We start from the raw sequence: 25,024 nt of genomic DNA on the forward strand, positions 1-25,024 counted from the left end.
TATGTGCTAACCTGTGCTAACGCCACCTTTATTTATGTTGGTTAATCCCTGCTTCTGTGCTGTGTACACCTACAGGTTATTCAGAGCTTTTTTGGTTAGATTAGAAATCTGAAATAGTTCAACATGTCTGAACCAAAAATGTTCCCTCCACAACACCTATTGTGTGCAAGTCTTTTTTGTTTTTAAACATTTTCTCTTTCAAAATGCCCCAATGCCTACTTGCTGATTTGAAATACTTTATATGGTGTGTACCTTGTAGCATGCATGTCTGTTTTAATTTGCTTATGTTAGTGGGATTTGACCAATAGGAACAGTGACACATCCCCAACCTTTGGCCTGACACTTATTTAGTCTTTATGTATATTTATTAGTACTTTAAAGCAGCAATAAGGTAAGGAGTTCTGTTCCAAAGGCTTGCGCCAACAGCCCAGTTGACACTGATGGAAGCTTCGCAACACTCTAACTGGTGTCTTTTGGCAGTATAGCTGGCAATGTCATGCTATGAAAGCTTTTCTTCCATTTTTGCAGGGTATTCCAGCCCGTTATACAGAACTACATAGGGCATATCCTGGATGGCTAGTGGGAAAGACACAGGTGTTTATCTGTCCTTCACGTGACCATATGCTATCAAAATGAGTTTGAGGATGGTACCAAAACTAAGAAAAAGACCTCAAAAAGTGTCAAATTGTTGCATGGTGTTACTTTAACACAGAAGGGGTGGGAGAATGACCTTTCTTGGTTCAGTGTGCTTGACTGGGAAGTCTCATACCTCATCTCCAGTAGGTTGTTTTTCACATTAACTTTACGGTCGTGATGATCAATCAATCAATCAATTCAATTTTATATAGCGCTTCTCTATATACCCGAAGTCGCTTTACAGAGTCCAGTAGTCATACACACACAGTCATACCGGTGGTGGTAAGCTACCTCAGTAGCCACAGCTGCCCTGGGGCAGACTGACAGAAGCGTGGCTGCCAATCAGCGCCAACGGATGATGCATGATGACGCACAAAGGCAACAGATTTGATATCAGCTATAACAATAAAGTAAAGAAAAAAATGTTGAATGAGGCGTGTCTAAACTATTGACTGTATTTTGTTGAAGTTTTAATTGTATTCTGTCTACAAGCCCTTTCAAAGGCATAGACAACTAAGGTTTAAATATTCAGTTTAAATATTTCCAACTGACATTTCAGTGGACTATGATTTAGAAGCACTAAAATGTTGCTGATCATGCTCCAAACCGCAGGTTAGACACCCCCCTGCCCGATCAAGGGGGGCAAATGGCCGGAAGAACACCAGTCTCCTGAAGTCCTCTGGTCCGTCTTCCTTAAACATCAGCTCGTACAGTGTGCTGTGGTCTCTCTCTGTGCGGTAGATTCCTACAGGAGACATCGGTTGCGACACAGACTGACTGACACACTGAGAAATCAGCTTTAAATGAATGTCAATTCAAGGAAAGCCTGTTGCCAATTTTAGGTGGTGCAGTCAGGATGACCAAAATGAGTCTGCTATGCAGTCCTCATCCCAATATTCCTTTTTTTTTTGTCTTGAAGCAATATACATTTAATCATGAATATACATTAATCATGAATATCTCTTAGTATGTTGAATATCTATTTGAGTGGAATTATCCTAAAATGTCAAATCAAAGGTTCCTAAAAGCCCTAGGCAAAGCACAAGTTGTTGTATTGATTTAAGCACGTTTAAAGGGCAGCTTTATTATAAGGGGCTAGGGCAGGGTAAGCAGGTCCTCCTGAACTTCCTGCTCATATTTGGAGGCAGACACAACCCAGCATTCAGTAACCTGCCGCTGGGAAGGAGGAGTGGGGGACGCCGCCTGACACAGAGGAAACACTGAGTAGAATATCCCGGCAAAGCAGGTCACCACAGCGGTGTGTTCCGAGCTTCCGCTAGCTGCTGTTTACCGTTCTAGAACATGCAGCCCTGCTTTAAGTTTCCACGGTGACAGAACTTTAACACTACCACCAGAACATTGGTGAGGAATGCAGATCTACTCACAAAAAAAAGGTCAGGGGCTATAAAGTTAGACAACGATAAGTTTGCGATGCGCAGCAGCTCCAGGGTTGGGCTGGAATACATTCACTGGCTCTTGCTGTGAGGTGTGTGTGAGGAGAACACCAGGCCAGGCATGATTCATCTGTGACTGGGTGGCTTGAGGAGTGTGGAGGAGAGACACAATGTGGTGAGTTTGATGACTGATGGAATTGTTACTGCTTCTTGGTAAATGTCCTCATTGTTACTTGAGGAAAGACTGCTACATGTACATTCTATTGAGATGTGTGTTTATGCATCCATCTTTTTTGAGTGAATGGCTGTTCAGCTGTGCACTAATGTAGTTTTTTCTTCTGCCTCCTCAACTAACAGCAAGTTAATTAGTATAGCATGACATGTCATATATAGCTTTTAAACATCTGCAACACACTCTGTATTCCAATGCCTACAGACATGCACTTTGCAGTTGAAATGGGGACAATAAGTACAACAGTTTTGAAAAAAGAAACCCACAAAATGCGCCAAATCCCTTTGAAACCTCAGATTGCTTTAATTTCAGTGGAAAGGATTACTGATGTAACTTTATCTGAAGGTGTTAATCCATTAGAATGTTTTTATCTGAAAGTTCTAAAAAGGAAGTTCTAGCCAGTCAGGGGAAATGAGTCTTTCTTTCTGTCCTTCATACCTGCCCTGCAGATGCTGGACTGCCCTGAGAAAACTGCCTCCACCCAGCAGAGCACTCTAGACCACATATCCCATGGTGGCAGTTGCACTGAAGCCATCTTTGTGTATGTTGTTTATGTGTGTGCCTCAGTGTGCTTGCTGCACAGTTGCCTCTTTCTTGCTGGGTAGAAGGGTGATGTTACTGAAAGGGTCGGTTATAAGTCTGGAATGAATGCAGAACTATCTCCAGGGAGAGTGCCAGATCACTACTCCTAGTTTAATGGCGGGACATTTTTTTATCAGGCAGGTATTTAAAAAAAAAAGCAAGCTAACACTGGCAATCATGCAGATTTTGTGGTCTCATGGCTTCAGTTTTGTAGCTAGAGATACTGTAGAAGTTTAGATCTGTTCATTTGACCTTTTGAGGAAAGGTCTTGTATTTCCTCTAGCATAAGAAAAGTCTGACAGCCACCAACTTTCTCCAGTTTCTTTCTTTGTTATAACATTTTTATATCTCTTTTCATGCAGGAATTACCAAGCCAATACAATGACTGTAAAGCCTTCGTGTCCGGGGAAAGGGAAGGCACAGATGGAGTCTTGAATTTAAAAAGAAACTATGGAATCCAGCTTTCAAAAACCTTCCAGCAATGTACATCAATTCTAATCATATCTGTGAAAAGTTAGTTAAAGTTAAAATAGTTCAAACTAAAGAGGATCTGGCCCAGGACACACAGATGGCCAGTTGACCTGTTCTCATTTAGTTTCTCCTTTAGTTGTCCTTTAGTTCTCCTTTAGTCATTTAGCCATTATGAAAGGCAATGTCACTGTAGAGGATATTAGTCACTGACCACATTCATGCATGCGGCACAGATAGAGCTCACCGTGGCTGAGTAGCGCACGGCTCGGCACAGGAAGAGCTCACCGAGGCTGACTAGCGCTCGGCTCGGCACAGGAAGAGCTCGACTGGCTGACTAGCGTGCGGTGCTAACGCCATGCTACAGAGATGGTTTCTGGCGACCGTGACCCGCCGTGGGCTCCTGCTGGTGATCACATGCTGTGGCCTGGTACTACTCCACCTGATCTCCTGCAGCCTGAACGCCCCTTATCCCGTCCGCAGACCCTCCTCCTGGGCAAACAGCCCTGCGAGTGAGCCTGAGTATCAGGCCTCGCTTCAGGAGCTGGAGGAGCGATACCAACACTACGTGAGCAGTCTGACCAAGCAGATATCGCAGCTAAAGGAGGCTTTGGCCCTGAGGAGCACACAGCTGCGAGAGTCCCTGGGCCACCCGGCCGGCGAGTTCCTCCAAGGGATGGAGGGAAACACTCTCAGAGGCCAGATACATCTGGAAGAGTTCCTGCAGAGTCAGCTGAATCGGGCAGAAGTTCACGCAGGAACCAAAGTGCCCAGTGAATATGCCCTGCTGCCCTTCGAGAGCTTCACCCTCCATAAGGTGTACCAGCTGGAGATGGGGCTTAGCAGGTTTCCGGTGGAGAGACCCCTGCGTAAGGACCGACGTGAGGAGCTCATCGGCACGCTGGAGAAGGCACTGCACATGCTCAATGCACCGCGGGACAGTGATGACCCCCATCTACGGAAAGTCTACTCCCCGTCTGATTTCATTGAGGGTATGAGGCATATTCAGTGCCCTTTTATAGTAACATGTTCAACAGCTTGATAGCAAAATATGGATCTACTGATCTGTAATATAAAATGGAACAATGATTTTGGTCGTCAATCAAGAGAACATTAAGCAAGTTCAAGGCTGAAAGATGATTTATTTTTGCAGTCCCAATGTCAGTCAGTCAGTCTATGTCTCCTGCAGGCCTCTACCGCACAGAGAGGGACCACGGCACACTGTACGAGCTGACGTTTAAGGGAGACGGGCCGGAGGACTTCAGGAGACTGGTGTTCTTCCGGCCATTTGCCCCCCTGATGAGGCTCGGGAATGAGCAGGTGGACGCGTCTGGCGTGCTCGTAAACGTGATTGTGCCCCTGGCTAAAATGGCTGACAAGTTCAAACGTTTCATGGTCAACTTCAGGTGGGAATCAGTTGCAGCCAGAACTGAATAACCATAGCTTCGGCTCACCGATGTACTTGTTTCTTCATATCTTACATCAGCTGTTCATTTTGTATACGTATTTATTTTACCTTAAGTAATGTTATTTTGTTTGCTATACATTTCAGAGATGTTTGCATCCGCCAAGATGGAAAGATCCACCTAACAGTGGTCTACTTTGGGAAAGAACAGCTTGAAGAAGTGAGAAAAATTCTTGAGATGACAGCAAGGTGACAGGAATAGATTCTTCACTTATATATATATATATATATATATATTCACAAGGGCTTCATGTGACTCAAAATCAACATATTTTAATTTTGAAGTTATATTGTTTATTTTTTACTATATATTTTGCAAATAACATAATGTGTTATTCTGGGTGCGATAATGCAGGGAGACAGGCTTCAAGAATTCCACACTGATACAGCTCAACGAAGACTTCTCCCGAGGCCGGGGCCTAGATGTGGGGGCGCGGGCCTGGAAGAACGGAAATGTTCTCATGTTCTTCTGTGACATTGACGTGGTCTTTACTGCTGAGTTCCTCAATTCTTGTCGCCTCAACGCTGAACCAGGTTAGAAGCCAGGTCAAACCTCTGTTAATGTTCTGATCCCTGTGATGCGTTTCAGAGCATTATAGCATCACTACTGTTAAGCTGACTTGTCCTCGTATCAGTACTAGTAATAGTAGTATTAGTAGTATCACTACTGTTAAGCTGACCTTGTACTAGTACTGGTAGTTTTAGTAGTAGTAGTTGTAGAAGTGGGGGTAAGTATGGTAGTAGTTCTACTTCCGTTCCTGAATACAGAACCCAGGAGAGACACAGATACATCTATTTTAGTGAGGATAGATGTAAAGGTATATCTATTTTAGTGAGGATAGATGTAAAGGTATATCTTGGTGCTCTAAAACTCTTACAGCTTTATAGAATAGCATATAGCATTAGCATATAGCATTCACATCTTGAAATCATGTGTCAGTGTGTCAGCATATGATGTGTCCATTAAGAAATCGCACTCTAAATGCCTAAAAAAGCCAAAACACAAGTCAATGACCTTAGGCAATCATCTGTGTCCATCTACATTCATGACCCACCACTGATACCTTGTGTTGGTTGCTGCAGGTAATATTCTCTTTCTCCAGGTAAAAAGGTGTTTTACCCGGTAGTCTTCAGCCAGTATAACCCAGTGTACGTGTATGGCCACCATGCTGCCGCTCCCCCCACTGAACCAGTAAGTTCTGTGGGAAACTGTCACTTTCTCCAGGGCGCTCTATTGGTTTAAAATGGATGAACTGTCACTTTCTCCAGGGCGCTCTATTGGTTTTAAATGGATGAATAATGGGAATAAACCAAGTGTACACAAATGAATACACAAATATAAAACTAAGCCAGTAAGTCATTCAAGCCCTTTTGGTCCATGACTCAAACTCATCAGCACTTATCTTCCTCTCTGACAGGTCATTAAGAAGGACACAGGATTCTGGAGAGATCTGGGGTTTGGAATGACATGCCAGTATAGATCAGATTTCATCAACATAGGTACCATTTACCATGAGTGTGTGTGTGTGTGTGTGTGTGTGTGTGTGTGTGTGTGTGCGTGTGTGTGTGTGTGGGGGGGGGCATTTTGCTAATTTCCCCCCTTACCATCTAAACTAGTCTCCTAACTCCTTCTGCACGATGGAGATTTGATGTCATTTGAACAAATGACATTCCAAAACTACTGATGTAATATCAAGTCACTTTTATTTATATAGTAAATTTAGAAACAACAGTACCCCCAAGTTTTCCCAGTCAATGTAAATACATTGATAATACAAATATACATGAATAAAGAAATAAGACTTTAAGACTAAATAGATGCTGTGTTGTATTCACCAATTGCATTCCACGTCAATGATTATGGATGCGTAATATCTGATCACTTAACTTTGGCCTAAATTCGGCCTAATTTGATCCCTGTTCTCAACAGGTGGGTTCGATGCGAGCGTCCGAGGCTGGGAGGTGGAAGACCTGCACCTGTACAGAAAGTACCTCCACAGTGAGCTGCGGGTGGTGCGGGCCACCACGCGCAGCCTGCTCCACCTGTGGCACTCCAGCGCCTGTTCTGACCACCTGCCGGAGCGGACGTACCGCTTATGTCAGCAACGCAGGGCCACCAGTGAGGCCTCCCACAGCCAGCTGGGAAGGCTGTTCTTTCACAAGCAGATTGAGGAGCACCAGCGCCTCCATGGCTCATAGTGGCTGAAAGACAGGAGGAGGCCTGTTGTCAAACTGGTGTGCTGCCCAATTTTACCCTCAGTTTTTGATCGGCTACATTATCTGTTTACGCCAAATGCTGACATTACATAATGGGTCTCAGCTTTGGTAAATATGTAAATATTATCATAAATATTTCATGAGGAAAGAACTTCAATTTGAAGGTGCATGTACTCCTGTGCATGTACTCCTGTGAATCAAATAAAAATGTGAGGTTTTAGTCTCTTTCTATGTCTATATGAATGTGTGTCTGTGTACAATATGAATGTCTCAAGATGCCTATCAGTTATCACTAATAGTATTGTTTCATAACATTTTCTCAGTATAGCTATATGGAGCAGAATATATTGTGAAGGACATTATTTAACACCATACTGTCCCATCCAGTCCACACTTAAAGACTGTATTTTAATGGCTTGGATCTCAACTCTGAAAAAAAAGGCAACATTCATTCTCATGCAGTCATCTTGTTTCATGGCACTGACGTAAGCTCGAGAGTCGTTGCTCATCCTCCGCGAGGCGGAGCAGTGTGAGGATTCTCGTACTCGGATGGCGCGCGCCCAGCACGCGCTCGACACGCCGCCTCATTGGCTTTAAGTGCCTCCAAGCACGTTAGCACGGGGCGGTGAGCAGCAGAATGACGACTAGAAGCTGCCGTTAAATCGGGTTGGATGATTTGAAGAGGACTAATTTTAGAAAAGTGGGAATTAGCACTTCACAGCACCACAGCACTCGCTGGTGTGGTACGTGTGGGTGCACAGTGATAGTCTTTATTATGGATCAGTGTGTCAGGGTTAAAAACGTGATGTTTAACTTTTAGACCTTTAGGCTTTATTGGCACACCTGCGCTGGACCGTTTCGAGGAGACCGATAAAGGCGAATAATGTTCGAAGCCGGAGGAGTTCCTGTCGTCCTGCTTGACTTGACCTGCATCGTCCTCGGTATGTAGGCTCCCACGCTGACTTTATGGAGTCCTATGGAGTTGAAACCTATAGGGTGTTTAGTGAATAGGTATTCTAAAGAAGCTTTGTTAATTAGGGTGAGTTCCCCATGTAATTAGACTTATGTAAGACCTGTGGCCTATTTGGCAAATTTAAAGTAACTGTGTCATGGTCATCTCAAACACACAGTCATAGCCCCAGCCAAGTCGGTACGATTACAATGTTCTGTTGTCCTGTAGACAGTGCTGGCTGTGGGATATTCACATGAAGTTGGTTCATCTCGCCTTAGAGGGAGACAATTTCTATACCCAGATAGCAATCCACCGGTGGATTTTGGTCCGCTCTCGGACTACCATCGTCTTTAGTTAAATTAAGCGTGGATATTAAGAAAATAATATAAAAAGTTGGCGCTTCCTGGAATTTCTAAATCCTATGGCATAATGTATTTAAAATATCTGCCGCTAAACTGAAGAAGTTCATGGCATTAGAACGCTCTCCAGGTGAAAAATGACTTGGTCAATGAAAGGCTTATGTTACACACTGGTAACATCTGTAAAGATGTTAAGGGTTTAAAGACTCATATTACACACTGGTAACATCTGTAAAGATGTTAAGGGTTGGTGAAAATAACTGAAGAAGTGTAAATAAGTAATTCAAAATAATACTTTTCGAAAGCGAGTGACGTTTTTGTTTTAAAGTGTAGGCCTACGTTCACCCCCAGGTCTGAGCCTAACTCAGCCCACTGCATCATTTAGAAAACAAAGTGGCTATTGGTAGAGATTCTGTGGTGATAAGATTAGCACAGTCGCTACAGATCCATGTCAATATGCCATTAGTAGTCAATTAATCTATTGACACATTTTAGACACATTTTAGAGAAATCTTTGTTTATAACTCCAGCCTGATTTCATAGATGGTGAAATTTTGCACCCTCTCTTGAAACCCTTTTTCTAAAATGCATCGACAGATCCCCCCCAAAAAGTTCAAAAGCTCAAAAAACACATTTAAGTGTGTGCTACCTCTTTAAGTCACTGCCCCCACCTGTACACAAAACACACACTGTGCACACCCTAGCAGTGACACAGGGCGTGCTGGCAGTTTTGATTTGATTAGCATATTGAAGGCAGTAGTGAACTTGAAGTGGAATGGTGGAAGCAAAATGACGAAGTAAATCGTAATAATGTCAAAATGTTCCAAATGTTATCTAATTGTTGCAAACAAAAATAAAAATAAAAAACAAGCAGGTGGTGAAATCTAACTTAGCCATCACTGAGTTGGCATAGTGATGCCCAGTGTGGCTGGCACACCACAATGATGATGCAGGGAACTGATACTGATCTGTGCCATCATTCTGAGAAAGACAGTGGACGTGTACCCAAACATTTACAATATAATTCAAGTTCTACTGATAATACCTGTCTCAACCTCTTTGGCAGAAAGGTCATTCAGCTGCTTGAAATGTTTAAGACATAGGTCTACCTGAGGAAGAGAATGACAGAGACATTGCCTCTAATATCAGGATTGGCTCTAATTCATAAAGGTATTGTAACCTACAGGAGTAATTGTGTAACCAACAGCAACGATGAATGGAAAAATCACTTAGGCTACTTTCCATTCAGCAAGACGAGACCCAGCAGCACTTTTTTTCCCCGGGAAACGTTCGCTATGAACACGTCCTCGCGACCTCTAATAGAAAACCTGTGACTGCTAACCCATTTAGAATGTTTCCCTCCAATCAGAGCGGAATGTGCAGGCGAGACGGAATAGTGGGATTTCAGCCTTCTGTCCTGATCTTCCTTTGTTCACATCTGCAGTCTACAGTGACTCCTGAGCCTTCAAATATTGAGTTTACCTGTTAGTGAATAAGAGATGTGTTCATTCGTTTATGAATGTGTGTTAAAAAGCATTAACAATGTCTTTTAAATGGAATTTAAATGATCCGACAATATTGTGTTGCCAAACATATCTTATGATTTATAAGCTAAGGCATGTGGTTACGCCTGTAATAGCATGTGATGATTGCACTTGATTAACACATTTTTCTTTAGTGAGTGTAGTCTTGACCCGACGAAACTCATTACCTTTCTCACTTTCTTCCTCTGTGGCAGCTGCGCTTCCATTCGCCGTATTAACACCACAACATAATCCGTTTAAACGAGGATTCTTCTGTGCTGATGAGTCCATCAGATATCCCCTCAGAGATGACACCATACCATATCAGTTACTGGCTGGAGTAATAGTGCCACTAACTGTAATTGTTGTACGTATATTTTATTTGTTTGTTGAAGTACATGTCTGTTTTTGCTGTGGCTTGCAAGAACTGCTACGGTTCATTTCGAAGACAGCTGTAGTATTCCGTTTTTTTGTGTGGCACGGAGTCTCTCTTTGACGCTGCAGATAAATATGAAAGTTCAGCTTGTGTTTTTGCTCTGCTTTTTCTGTGTTGTTGGCATCTGCCACAAAATCTCATCCATGACTTTTTCTCTTGACAGATCGTCTCTGGCGAGTGCCTGTCCATATACCTGAGACCCATCAGGTCCAAGCCGTCATTTGCCAACAGCTATGGACCCTGTGTATACAAGGCCATGGCCACCTTTTTGTACGGAGCTGCTATCAGCCAGTCGCTGACTGACATTGCCAAGTACACCGTCGGGAGACTCAGACCTAATTTCCTAGCCGTATGCAAGCCTTTGTGGAATACTGTGGACTGTAAGTCGGGAGGCTACATCGAAAACTTCACCTGCACAGGAGACAAGCATGTGGTGAATGAGAGTCGGTGAGTTGAACGTGGACCATGCCCCTAACATATAAATATGACTAGTGAAAACACCCTCACAGTTAGTGAAAACACCCTCACAGTTAGTGAAAACACCCTCACAGTTAGTGAAAACACTCTCACAGTTAGTGAAACCACTCTCACAGTTAGTGAATACACTCTCACAGTTAGTGAACACACTCTCACAGTTAGTGAATACACCCATACAGTTAGTGAATACACTCTCACAGTTAGTGAATACACTCTCACAGTTAGTGAATACACTCTCACAGTTAGTGAACACACTCTCACAGTTAGTGAATACACTCTCACAGTTAGTGAACACACTCTCACAGTTAGTGAATACACCCTCACAGTTAGTGAAAACACTCTCACAGTTAGTGAATACACTCTCACAGTTAGTGAATACACTCTCACAGTTAGTGAACACACTCTCACAGTTAGTGAACACACTCTCACAGTTAGTGAATACACCCTCACAGTTAGTGAAAACACTCTCACAGTTAGTGAATACACTCTCACAGTTAGTGAATACACTCTCACAGTTAGTGAACACACTCTCACAGTTAGTGAATACACCCTCACAGTTAGTGAAAACACTCATACAGTTAGTGAATACACTCATACAGTTAGTGAATACACTCTCACAGTTAGTGAAAACACTCATACAGTTAGTGAAAACACTCATACAGTTAGTGAATACACTCTCACAGTTAGTGAACACACCCTCACAGTTAGTGAATACACTCTCACAGTTAGTGAATACACTCTTACAGTTAGTGAACACACTCTCACAGTTAGTGAACACACCCTCACAGTTAGTGAATACACTCTCACAGTTAGTGAATACACTCTTACAGTTAGTGAACACACCCTCACAGTTAGTGAATACACTCTCACAGTTAGTGAATACACTCTTACAGTTAGTGAACACACTCTCACAGTTAGTGAACACACCCTCACAGTTAGTGAATACACTCTCACAGTTAGTGAAACACTCTCACAGTTAGTGAATACACTCTCACAGTTAGTGAAACCACTCTCACAGTTAGTGAATACACTCTCACAGTTAGTGAATACACTCTCACAGTTAGTGAACACACTCTCACAGTTAGTGAATACACCCTCACAGTTAGTGAAAACACTCATACAGTTAGTGAATACACTCATACAGTTAGTGAATACACTCTCACAGTTAGTGAAAACACTCATACAGTTAGTGAAAACACTCATACAGTTAGTGAATACACTCTCACAGTTAGTGAACACACCCTCACAGTTAGTGAATACACTCTCACAGTTAGTGAATACACTCTTACAGTTAGTGAACACACTCTCACAGTTAGTGAACACACTCTCACAGTTAGTGAACACACTCTCACAGTTAGTGAATACACTCTCACAGTTAGTGAATACACTCTCACAGTTAGTAAACACACTCTCACAGTTAGTGAATACACTCTCACAGTTAGTGAACACACTCTCACAGTTAGTGAACACACTCTCACAGTTAGTGAATACACTCTCACAGTTAGTGAATACACTCTCACAGTTAGTGAACACACTCTCACAGTTAGTGAAAACACTCATACAGTTAGTGAATACACTCTCACAGTTAGTGAACACACCCTCACAGTTAGTGAATACACTCTCACAGTTAGTGAATACACTCTCACAGTTAGTGAACACACTCTCACAGTTAGTGAACACACTCTCACACCATATGCTTGTTAGTGAAAACACTCTCACAGTTAGTGAAACCACTCTCACAGTTAGTGAATACAACATCACAGTTAGTGAATACACTCTCACAGTTAGTGAAAACACTCTCACAGTTAGTGAAACCTGATTGCATGAAAACACCCTCACAGTTAGTGAAAACACTCATACAGTTAGTGAAAGCACTCTCACAGCTAGTGAAAACACTCTCACAGTTAGTGAAAACACTCTCACAGTTAGTGAATACACTCTCACAGTTAGTGAATACACTCTCACAGTTAGTGAAACCTGACTAGTGAAAACACCCTCACAGTTAGTGAAAACACCCTCACAGTTAGTGAATACACTCTCACAGTTAGTGAAACCTGACTAGTGAAAACACTCTCACAGTTAGTGAATACACTCTCACAGTTAGTGAATACACCCTCACAGTTAGTGAAAACACTCTCACAGCTAGTGAAACCCTCACAGCATGCTCACGCTTTCTTGGATGAGCTGGGGAACTACATGGACTGCACTGGTCAGCCTATGGAAGAAAATATCTTGCTAAGCTGATAGACAGTCTTGAGCTGTCATTTTGTCATTAGTAAGTGGTTATCTTTGGTGTATGACGGGACTCTCTGAAATTGTCAAGGCATTAGTTTACTTTACTTATTTAGAGAAGAAGAAGAAGAAGAAGAAGAAGAAGCACGTGAGGAACTGTGTTGTGTGACGGGTGGACTACCTTCCTGGTATTTGTCTTCAGTCGTACAGAAGTAAACATGTGAGCAGACATACCGCAGATAAACAACAGTATGAATGATGGTCCAAAAACTGGGCTTGTCACAGACTGGCTATGACCTGGTGTCACAGTGTGCCTGAATGGTCTGAATAAAGGCCCTGCTTGTTTACGATATTCTGTATCTTAATACCTTTTTCTCTCTCATATAGGCTTTCTTTTTACTCCGGCCACTCCTCCTTCTCAATGTACTGCATGGTGTTTTTAGCAGTAAGTAGTAACCCTCCCTGAAACACCTATCATGACTGCTGTGAAGTGGAAATTCCTTTTTAAGCAGGCCCACTGCCAATCTTCATGTTGAGTGATGATTGAAAATGTATTCTTGACATATCCACTCTTCCTCTCTCCTCCTTTTCCAAGCTGTACCTACAGGCCAGACTCCAGACAGAATGGTCCCGGCTTCTCCGGCCCACAGTCCAGTTCTTCCTGATCTCCTCCTCCCTGTACGTGGGCTTGTCTCGTGTGTCAGACTACAAGCATCACTGGAGCGACGTGCTCACTGGGTTCCTCCAGGGGGCTGTGGTGGCCGTGCTGATGGTGAGTACAATGAACTATGGAAGAATAAAACATTCTCCCACCATGGCAGCGTCCTTCTCCCAACAACACTAGAATGGAAATGCTAACTCGGCAGTCGGGGTTGGTTCATTTTTTTTTGCTAGGAGATACATCTGTTGTGTTTTTATGCAAACAAAGAAAACATCATTGTTGCACAGGGTCATGCGACGCAGACCGCTTTCTCTGTCAGGGACCATCACCCAGCTCTCAAACAATGGGCATCTTGTGGCCCCGCATGCTCTGGCCTTGTGACACATTGGCAGCCAGTCACAGCTGCCTGCATCAAACATTCCAATTACAAGGGCTGAATTGTAGGAATTTACGTGCTGATTTAATTTGTATTGAAAGTCGTATACCTTATATGAATGCACATCATAGAATCAAGAACAGAAAAGAAGCATATTTCCTCTTTACTCAATTTCAGTATCCCCCTTAGCCTTTTCGAAATCTCAAAACAGGCTCAACTCCACCCCAATCTCAAACCTTTCACAGTTGGTGTATATTTACACTTGGTAATATAGGTGTTATTCACAGTATATAGTCACCACACTTCCTCTTTGTCATGACTGTAACAATTCCCATAGCTTTCTGAGTTGATTGCAAGATGTTTGATGGGGCAAGCACTTCTCATCTGAATTTTCAGATGATAATCCCATGATAAACTGATCTATTATATGATATTACTTAGGGTTTGCCTCTTCCTGAGACATTAAAATAACCTAAATGACCGCTTTGTTATGACCTCCTTCTCCTTACCTATAGGTGTTTTTTGTGTCCGATTTCTTCAAAAAGCCAGTAGGGTTGGAGCTGGACGAGGAGATCTCTCACACCACTTTACAGGATACTGCGTCTAATGGGAATCACTATGGTAGCACAGACTGACAGTGACTGGGGAAGCCCTCACACACTCTGCCTCTCTCACACACACACACACGTGCGCATCCCACCCAATAACCCCACATCAATGTGTCTCTATGTTTTCTGAAATACTGTATTTCCTTGACCAGACTATTGCTGCTGTGTAAGATCCCTCGGTCCTCTGAAGATTAGAATACTGGGATAGGCTCTGTGTGTTTTTGTGCGTGCGTGCACACATGTGTGTGTGTGAGAGAGAGACAGAGACGTGTGAACTGTAAAGGCAAATGTGTTTAAGGTTTATTGGATGACTGAGTGGCTTCATAATAATGTTTAGAATCTATTCTGTTAACACAAAGCTTTTGCATTATCTGTTTATGAAGGAAATGAAAACATTCATGCAAATAAACCTACACACATCTTTGTTTTGAATAGTCAATATGTTTTCCATTTCTTTCCTAGCGTTGATCGTTATTGATGAATAAAGATTGTGTCCTCTCTATTGTAATATCCTTGCGATGGTTTACTGTTTTTGGATAGGAACCGCTCTCAAAATTATTTTTGAACTCTGTTTGATCAGGGGTCCATAGGCTGCCCTACAAAGCACCACAGTATGTCCATGTGCAATGCAGAAAGCTTCGTAGAAGTTCCGAGAAATTTGCGTAGAAATGTCTTGTCTAGTTAACCTGTTCAAGGCCTATGTCTCTCATGTGTCATCATCAACAGTAAGGAGCGTTGCGGAGGAGGACATGTTCAAAGTGAGAGTATTGCGAAGTGATGGAGCAATGCTTATGGTGTGTTCTTGAGCAACTGGAGAGTGGGAAAGTCCCGACCTCTGAGTGGGAGAACACACAAGAACGCCTGTTGATCTGGGAACATCCCACCAGGAAAGTGTGAGATTTTTGAGAGTTCCGAAAAGTAAGCTTGACGTCACTCGACATGGCAGAGTTTGTGGTTAAAGGTACAAAAAAATTGACTTGCCTTACTTTAGGTCGCACTCATTAGCGCAGGTGATTGTGATGTGAAAAAATAGTTTACAGTTTACTTAGTGCATCTTATCAGCCTTGCTAGCTGGCCTACATAACACTACTTGACTGTTGGTTTTCGTTATGTGAACCCTCTGAACCCGGTGGGAAGTGGGATGATCCGAAAAAGTTCCCCATCTGCCAGAACGCACGATTGGTCACAGGAGAAAATCAACACTGCATTTGACGAATTCATCGCAGATCTTGCTGATCAAACTATAATGTGTTGTAGTTCTATCGAAAGTTGTCAACTTTACCCTCAAATGCTGTAATTTCTTTCTTGCAAAGTAACATGAAGACCAAATGGCATCGGTGGTTGTTTCTCTCTGTAGGCTGATTACCTCTGTATAAATGAATCATCCCTTTGTGCCGAAATGTGAACAGGTGACCAGCTAAGCTCATTACATTAGCCTACATTACATTCTATCAGAAAAAGGAACAATAGACCATTGTGTCTGGAGTCTAAAAATCACAGTATAATGTGACTCGTATGCCTCATTGCTTACTCTGAGTATTTCTCTCTGTCTGAGGATTTTGTGGGGGCCATCTGTTGCCCTCTCCCCAAGTGTTGCCACTCAGTGTTCCCCTGCCAGGTGTCACTGGTGGATTCACAAAGGGAAAGGGGGAGGGCTGACCTAAGCAGGCTTGAAAGGTCAGTGGGGGATGGGGAAAAGGGCCTATGATGATGTCTGTTGCGGCTAGACAGTCTACACATTGACTGTTCCTGCAGGCGGTAGAATACACATTGTAAACACATGAGACTTCAGCTATTTAGAGACAAAAAATACATTTAAGTCCACGTACGTAAAACAACCAAAAGTAATAGTAACAAAATTTAAAAAAATATTGTCCTGAACCATTGTCATTGGGAGAAGCTACCGGGAGACATTTTGGCTATGTTTTGGGAGACTGGTGTCCCTAGTGGTGAGTTTGAGTAAACTGTTCTCCTTCGAATCTTTGTGCTCCCGTAGCCATTCCCTGTTGGTAGTGGTTTTGGTAGCGTGTTCTCTTTGTCTGCGACCAGGCAACTGCATGATCAGCCTGAATGTAACGTTAGGGACTAGAACGGGTCGTCTTCTTGAGCCATCTGTTTACAGGCTGTTGCATCAAGAGAAGAAATCAAGGATGGTTTTAGTGCATGTTGGATATCTGGTTCTTCCCGTTTTTGGCTCAGTAAGAAATAGAGGTATTTATATCTACTTATCCTTGACAATCACACCAGCCTGAATGCCTCTTTCACCAAGCGTGTACAATGAGAAATCGTCGAAAACGTATTTTTGGGTATTGAGTGGTTGTTGGCTAGCTAAGAAGCTGGTTTGGTTATTAAAAACAGGCGTGTTTTTGCAACTGAAATTACGGTCACCACTAGTAAGTGTCTAGCGTCCATATTTTCTGCTTGATTATCCGAATGTTGGCTGTCTCTGTCAGTCGTTGAGTAGGCCTGAACTCCCGTACCTAAATAGCACCTGCTTCAATCCTGTGTAAGAAAAGAAATGGCAAAACCCTTGATTTGGAAATGTCACAAGAAGTGTCAATTCGTTTGTTTAATCGAACACAGCTAACTAGCTAGCCAATATTTGTACACAGCTGGCATCACGGCTCAGCCGAGAACTCAGCATTTGTCCGACAGAGCTAACGTTAAATACTAGCTAGCTTAGCTAGCAAAGATATTTTTAAAATAAAATCGTTAAAATGTTTCTGGCAAACATAAGCATTGTTGTGGGTATTGGTCATGTTTCAATTTCGGATGTCGGTGCTTGCGTGCACATAGGACAAATTTCGCCAAATGTGAGGGTTTTGTGAGCTGCTGCTGATGTCATTTGAGGATTATGCGGTAACGTTTGCTTGGCATAGAGCTAGCTATCTATCTAACGTTAGCTTACTTAATGTCGATGAGCTAGTCGGTTGTTATTGGTTGCTAGCTTGGCGCAACATTTTTTGGATTTGCCTAAAATGTTGCATCTAGCTGATTATGGCCTAAAAGGTAACCCATTGTCGTGCTGAGTGTTCACTTTTCAGTAATTGGTTGCCTGATGCAATAACACAAACGAGCAACAGCTAGCTAAATGTGTTTGCTAGCTAGCGATACCATTTGGTGGCTAACATTAGTGAGTTGTGCGTTATTTGAGCTGGGCAAACCCGCTAGCGTCTCTGGTTACAGGCAGCTGGTTAGTCAGATGACTGTAACCAGCTGTCCAGCTAGCTTGTTTTAGGCTGTAGCGTGGCTTTTAGCTATTTCCATTCAATGGCATCAGTGATTTTTCATTGTGCTTTTATTTCTGTTCTTATTTCCTGTTCCATAGTATCGAGGCTGGCTCTACATTCTGCATTATCAGATCTTTGTCGTCCCCCCTCCATTGTGTAGCTAATGACCATCTGCTGCTGTGTGGTGTGGCCTCTGCCTGTATCTGCATTTAGCTGTATTGTGAACCCCTTCTCCATTTCCTCTTTCCATCCGAAGACGACATTGGTATTTTAAACACCCAAGAATGTTACTCCCTTGTGTGAAGCAGACTAAAATTAGCTAACACCTTTTAGAAACGAATTGTCTCTCTACATGTCAAGTTGCTATAGTTAACCCATTGTAGCATTAGTTAATATATTAAATTTCATGTACCTCCCATCTAGTCTTGGTAGAAAACATGTGTAAATTCCTGTAAAGTGGATACATTTTGCGTCAATTTGGCTTGTTACGCATTGCCTTTCATGCTTCCGGAATCACTATTATTAACGTTCTCTATTACTAATTTGTAAATGAAAGGCATATCGGAAAAAATGGAAGTGCACAGCAAAAGCTCGTGTATCTATGAACCTTTTCCTGTGACGGAGGCGTATACTGGAGAGATGCTATTGTAATTATAATAGCCATTTTGCCATTTCAAGAGATATGTCTTGAAAAATATTGAATTTGCAAATTCCAGCATGTTTACCTCAAGCGACATGTCAAAATTACTGTGAAGATTGGATTTCACGAAAGGCATGCCTCTGAGGCTTATTTCTAAAAAAAAAAATTTAAAAATAAAGAAGAAGCAAAAAAACATACAAAAACGTCAAGCAAAATGCTATCCATTTCACAGGGATGTTTATTTTCCTGCACTGCAACAGAAATCCTCTTATCAGATTCAAAGTGTCTATTGTTTGGTTGTGGTCTCTCTACCTTTTGTTCTGGTAATAGACTTCAATGCATGGTCACGTTATATTCATATTTTGTTTTACATTGAATAGTATATTCCAATGTAATCTTTCTGTAGCAAAGATGTACCCTGCTATACTGTAACGTGCTGTAGCCGAACACACATGCTCATTGGATGCAGCTTTTGTTCTGTTAACCCTATACAGAGCATGACAGGCCTTGCCTCCAGTCAGTGTTGTTTTTTGTTTTATTATTTTGTTGCATGGTATTTATATTTATGACACAGTTCCACATATACTAATATTTTTCAATAAAGAATATAGTATTTTTCCTAACCTTCAGTGTGCTTCTTGCTGATTTCCATTTATTGTCTTCCCTCCCCCCACCCCCCCTCCTCCCCTCCCTGCCGTGACAAAGATAGACAGTTCCTTGCTTCTTCCCTCCACCATAAGACCTGATTGAGTTTATCTGCGGTCATTGATGTCTGTTTGTCTGGAGGCACTTGAAGGTGCGGAGCTTGTGAAATAGTGGATTGGTTGTTTGCATTTGACCTGAGGCCAAGGCAAGGGGCATTGTTTCTAAAATATTGGCAAATTACATCTTGATCTTGCCCTAGGAAATGTAAGCTAAAGGAGCAAGAACAAAAAAAAGAACAGCCATATTTAGTGTTTGCATTCATTTATGCAGTGTTTGGCACACGTATAAATTGGCCACGCTGGCTTTTTCCAACCAGAACCGTTTAGTTGATCAAGTTTTAAGATCTAAAAGCTGCACCTTCAAGTCTGCCACCAGTTAATAATCCCAAATGCAATGGAGGCTCTGCTCTTCGCTCCTGTGGTCTCCAAGGGGAGGGTCTTCATCTTGCTTCATGTGTTCCTCTAACACTTGGAACAGGTTCTTAATGCCGTTAAAGAAACAGTCAAATCAGCTGAGCTTCTTTGAATAGAGACGTATAAAAAAGGGAACGCAAGCTTTGGAGCTGTATATAAGCTGAAAAGAGCTTTGTTTTGGCTTAGTGAATGAATGCAAGACGAAATCACAGTGAAATTCTCCTCCAATTGTCTCTTTACATCTTTTGTCTGATTCCCATTCAGTCATGTGTGCTCTCATACACTCTATTTAGCTGATCATCAGTCCCTCGGTTCATATCATGACACAACACCTCTGGGATACATGCTAACACCCTGTACCTTTTCATCAGAGCTTGGCCACCAATGCCTACTTCTAGCAGCGCAATGCTAAGTCACCTCCTACTCTTTACCATTCATAGATGTCGCTAGATAATGACTCATTATAGTTGAGTCAGTCACCTGTGATTCAGTGAATTTAAGGCAAATTAATGGCATCAGTGGTGAATGAGAACCAGCCAGAAATGGTGTCGTGGAAGGAAGGATTTAGCGATGCTTCAAGGCACAACGGTTTATTCGAGCAGGCATTACTGGTCTTGCTACAAATGTTGAAGGGTGTCTGTTGCACCCCGCCCACCCTAATAATCTGTTATATCGCATACAAGGCTGTTAATTAAATGACCACTTCATAGGCTGACTGCCAATGCGACTAGCTCACCGAAGAAAAATCACCGCCCTCCTCTAAATATCTGACACGGTCGCCATAGCCCTAGGTCAGCTGCCTAACACGTTCACAACATTTATTTTTTCTTAAGTTACGATTGGAAGAATTTGAACGTTCTGAACCCAACCTGCATTTGTTATTTTCAAGTTAGTACGTCTGTTGTTTAATGTGGATGTTGTTTAATGTGGCCACCTGGCTGCCACTGCAATGGTTTATAATCCTCTTATGACTTCAGTTTCTTATGGGAAATAGCGATGCACTGACACTGACATAGTAAACATCTACTCGACCCGGAGGGAATGTGCATGCGTTTGTGTCCTACATATTGAAAGGAGGCTAAGCCCCAGGTCAAAACTGGCAAGAGATGTACTTTTATGTAAGAATGCCACCACTCTTGTGGTCTGCCATGCTAACTGGTGAGCTAGGAACTCATTCAACATAATGTAAGTGAATTTTTAAATGATTTTGTCTATTTTCCTTTGTAACCATTTTTGGAATATTTTGGGACCAGATAGTACACATTTATGTAGAATAGTTCAGCGAAACTGTAAACAGTTGAAAAGAACTTGTCTTTTTTTTTTAAGTTACATTTTTATTTAAATCAATAGATTGTATTAACTGCACTCTTAGTTCAGTGGACAACAGTTATAGAAGTAAGTTGCCAAAAGCTCTGTTATTCAAATACATTATAAGGGCTTTCCTGTAATAGTGAAGCGCAAAGGTTATGGTATGGACTAAAGAAATCACTCATTAATAATGTATGGTATGTGGTCAAACTGATTAGATTAAGGTATGTATAGGGTCAAACTGAACAATAATTGAAGATGTGGACTAAAGAAATCACTCATTAAAACTGTCATGATGCTTTAAGTGTGTGTCTGAAAGCTGAGGTCTGAAAATAGTCCACAAATGTGCAGTTTATTGATAACAATTTCTATCTATAAAATGAGCTCTGTGACCAACAGTAGCAGTCCTTGAAACATAGGAGACCTTCTTACTATTACAGGTTGAACTGTTTATCACATTCAGTTGTCCAACTGCACATCCCATAATAACTCACGTCACCTAGTGAAGCATCACACCCAAACCAGGAAATAAAAATGAGAAAGGAGTCGCTTCAGATTCCTGGTATACAAACGCAGGGTTGCTGTGTAACACGTTAGTTTCTTAAATAATTCACTGCTGTTTAACCCATTTTGACATTCATTCCACCAGTTCCTTAACATGAGAATTCACCCTGCTCTGTCACCCCAAAGCTGGACACCTTAGAAGACAGCATAACTGCATGTCTCCCTCACCAGTCCAACAACAAAGGCCTCCTTCTGAGGCGATTGGTTTTCTTTTTCCCCCCCATTCATTTGTTTTTAATCTCACCGAGCGAGTCTTAGATGACAGCTGAGCTTGCCTCTGAGCTGGCCCTACCCTGTGCGAGTGGGAACTGCTTTAAATAGCAGCTAAATAATATTAGCCACAGTTGCAACCACGGCAACGGCATCAGCTGCTCTGAGGTGAGAAGCCCAACCTCGGAAGCCAAATTGATTTGTCCCACCCACACAACACTTACCTCATCTGCTCATTGTCTCCATCATCTACTGTCATATCCCTTTTAGATGATCCCACATCACACCGCACATTTGTCTGATCTGATTGATAAACCACACATGCTCTTTGCTCATTCACAATATATCTCATCTCAAATTCAGCAAAAAATTTTCACTTAACGCCTTATTCGTTGTTCTTTCTAGGATCCCATTTTAACAGGCATCAGCAGAGCCATGCTACCTCTTGCCGGCATTTCCACTTAGGCCCACAGGCTCAGATTCCCCTTGATTTTCCCATGCCCCACCCAGGACAGTCTCAGCCAGGCCTGGCCCCCCACCTGGCCCCCGGTCCCCACCAGCAGTCCCCGCAGCTCCATGCGCCTCTGAACCCCCTCCCCCCGCCCCCGCCTCCTCAGTTCCAAGAGCTCCAAGGACCCCCCTTCCTACCTCAGGCCTTACACCAGCAATACCTCATCCAGCAGCAGCTTCTGGAGGCCCAGCAGCGCCGGATCCTCCCCCACACCAGGTACTGCTTCAGGGGGGGACTGGGCTGCTTTTCTCTGCTTCAGGGGGGGACTGGGCTGCTTTTCTCTGCTGGGGGTTTAGGGGTGGCAAACAAGTCCATTTGAACCAGAGACCGTTTTAGGAAATCTGCCTTTGACGACTAAAGAATAGGTTCTACTTAGCCCTGTCTTTATGGAAATTTAATTATTGAATTATCACAATTTATTGTTAATTATGGATCATTATTGAATTATCACAAATTAGTGAATGATTTACTGAGTTAAAAGTGAATTGCTCCACACACACACCTCCAGTGAATGACTCTTCTGGGGGGGAAAAGGACAAGCTCTGTTTTTTAGATAAGAAAGTATATTCCTGCTCTGATGGTCCCTCCCTCCCTCCCGTGGTTAGGCACGCCCAGGAGAGAGCACCGCACCACCCCCAGCCTCTGCGGACAGGGTACGACTACACACCATCCTTGCACGTCCCGCAGCCAATGACCCAGCAGCCTCGCTACCTGGCCGAGGGAACAGACTGGTAAAGCAGCAACTCTCATACCAACCTCTCTCTCAAGCCTCACAAAAACAACTAACAAGCCGGGACAGGCACCTGATTGGAAAATAAATAATTTCCCCATTGCTTTACATGGCCTTGGGTTTATGAGGAGCTTTACAAAAAGGAGTAACAACCCTTTTAGAGGCAAACTTTGATATGTCACCGTCTTGTCACCTAGGCAACTCTGTCCAGCAGTCTTCCATGTGTGCTTAAAGACATGGTGTTAAACTGTTGGGGGAAAGAAAAAACGATATAAAACTAAATGAGAGAGTGGAGGTGAACTAGCAGTAAAACAGGCAACGGCATCAGAAATCCTATGAGGAGATGAAATGTCAGTGAAGAGTGAAGTTCACGTCACTCAACCGTAACGGTGCCGATATGGTGAGATTATTAAACACGGTTCACGTCACTCAACCATAACGGTGCAGATATTGTGAGATTATTAAACACGGCACAGGCCGAGGTATGAGCTGCTACCAAAGATTCCCATATTATGGCTGGTCGTGTTCATGAACAAGACTGTCCATAAGGAAGAAATATCACTTTCCACTGATGCTTGACCCTTTCTAAAGCGACACAAGCCCTCTTGTCTTATATCTTACACATAGGCATACGCCTCAGCGCTGGTTTAGCCTGTAATGTAACGCCTGTAATGTAATGTTATCATCGCTGTACTTCCTGGGATTCACCAGACTCTCGTTACCATGGTGTCAAAAGGGCACAAGGTGTGACACGGGCAATCAGATGGGAGGGCAGAAACATCAACATCACCAACACTCATGTTGACGTTAGCGAATGTTCAGACGAGGTGCTTCTGCAATATTAAGAACCAGAGAGAGATAGAACTGTAGTGTATTTGAAATCCATTTTGTTTCATGGCTTAGTTATGCTCATAAATATAACATGGCTGTAGCGGCCGCCGAACTAAAATGGTTGTGTCGGTTGTATAATCCGTCCTAGACTCTAGAAGTCAGACTCTACCAGATGTCTTTATAGCAGTGAAGTGTGGAATGCCACAGTGGAAAAAAAACATGAAAGCCGTTTGGTTTTAAATGAGTCCACTGAAGACCTGTTTCAACTGGAAGAGATTGAGTGAGTGAGTTTGTTCTGAAGCTGGCGCTGTGCCCTCTCTCCCCTGCAGGGACCTGAGTGTGGACACCAGCCTCTCTGCCCATCAGTACCACATCCCGCCCCTGCCCCAGCCCTACCAGCACTATCTCACCTCGCCCCGCCTCCACCACTTCCCCAGGAACACCTCCTCCGCCCAAGTGGTGAGTGCATACTTACATACTTATGCCTTTACTGTGGTGAGTGCATACTTACATACTTATGCCTTTACTGTGGTGAGTGCATACTTACATACTTATGCCTTCACTGTGGTGAGTGCATACTTACATACTTATGCCTTTACTGTGGTGAGTGCATACTTACATACTTATGCCTTTACTGTGGTGAGTGCATACTTACATACTTATGCCTTTACTGTGGTGAGTGCATACTTACATACTTATGCCTTTACTGTAGTGAGTCTCTCTCTCTCTCTCTCTCTCTCTCTCTTTCTCTTACATACTTATGCCTTTACTGCAGTGAGTCTCTCTCTCTCTCTCTTACATACTTATTCCTTTACTGTAGTGAGTGTCTCTCTCTCGCTCTCTCTCTCTCTTACATACTTATGCCTTTACTGTAGTGAGTCTCTCTCTCTCTCTCTCTCTCTCACTCTTACATACTTATGCCTTTACTGTAGTGATGCTCTCTCTCTCTCTCTTACATACTTATGCCTTTACTGTAGTGATGCTCTCTCTCTCTCTCTCTCTCTCTCCCTTACATACTTATGCCTTTACTGTAGTGAGTGTCTCTCTCTCTGTCTTTTACATACTTATGCATTTACTGTAGTGAGTGTCTCTCTCTCTCTCTCTCTCTCTCTTACATACTTATGCCTTTACTGTAGTGAGTGTCTCTCTCTCTCTCTCTTTTACATACTTATGCCTTTACTGTAGTGATGCTCTCTCTCTCTCTCTCTCTCTCCCTTACATACTTATGCCTTTACTGTAGTGAGTGTCTCTCTCTGTCTTTTAC

The 25,024-nt window shown here is 42.7% G+C and overlaps 3 protein-coding genes across 5 annotated transcripts in view; all 3 read left to right on the plus strand.

The window, feature by feature from the left end:
- Positions 1 to 3,534: 3,534 nt before the first annotated feature.
- Positions 3,535 to 7,140, plus strand: csgalnact1b (chondroitin sulfate N-acetylgalactosaminyltransferase 1b). The gene is made up of 7 exons (XM_012815337.3): positions 3,535 to 4,304; positions 4,502 to 4,718; positions 4,865 to 4,966; positions 5,133 to 5,311; positions 5,881 to 5,969; positions 6,196 to 6,277; positions 6,708 to 7,140. The coding sequence occupies exons 1-7, from the start codon at positions 3,671 to 3,673 to the stop codon at positions 6,974 to 6,976; spliced, it is 1,572 nt and encodes a 523-aa protein (XP_012670791.2). The 5' UTR covers positions 3,535 to 3,670; the 3' UTR covers positions 6,977 to 7,140.
- Positions 7,141 to 7,524: 384 nt separating this feature from the next.
- LOC105890223 (phospholipid phosphatase 1) lies at positions 7,525 to 19,111 on the plus strand. Its single transcript, XM_012816237.3, has 6 exons — positions 7,525 to 7,935; positions 10,044 to 10,195; positions 10,428 to 10,711; positions 13,361 to 13,418; positions 13,569 to 13,745; positions 14,526 to 19,111. The coding sequence occupies exons 1-6, from the start codon at positions 7,878 to 7,880 to the stop codon at positions 14,643 to 14,645; spliced, it is 849 nt and encodes a 282-aa protein (XP_012671691.1). The 5' UTR covers positions 7,525 to 7,877; the 3' UTR covers positions 14,646 to 19,111.
- The window catches only part of rnf165b (ring finger protein 165b), a 14,833-nt gene continuing 6,484 nt past the window's right edge, over positions 16,676 to 25,024 (plus strand). For 2 of the 3 annotated variants that reach the window (XM_031571087.2, XM_031571088.2), the window contains exons 1-4: positions 16,676 to 16,829; positions 22,094 to 22,415; positions 22,805 to 22,930; positions 24,090 to 24,219. In XM_031571087.2, the coding sequence (XP_031426947.1) occupies positions 16,676 to 16,829; positions 22,094 to 22,415; positions 22,805 to 22,930; positions 24,090 to 24,219 (732 nt within the window). The remainder of the gene's footprint in view (positions 16,830 to 22,093; positions 22,416 to 22,804; positions 22,931 to 24,089; positions 24,220 to 25,024) is intronic. The other variant, XM_031571089.2, reaches the window with a different exon arrangement.

Source organism: Clupea harengus, chromosome 7 (genome assembly GCF_900700415.2).
Source record: "Clupea harengus chromosome 7, Ch_v2.0.2, whole genome shotgun sequence".
NCBI lineage: Eukaryota > Metazoa > Chordata > Actinopteri > Clupeiformes > Clupeidae > Clupea > Clupea harengus.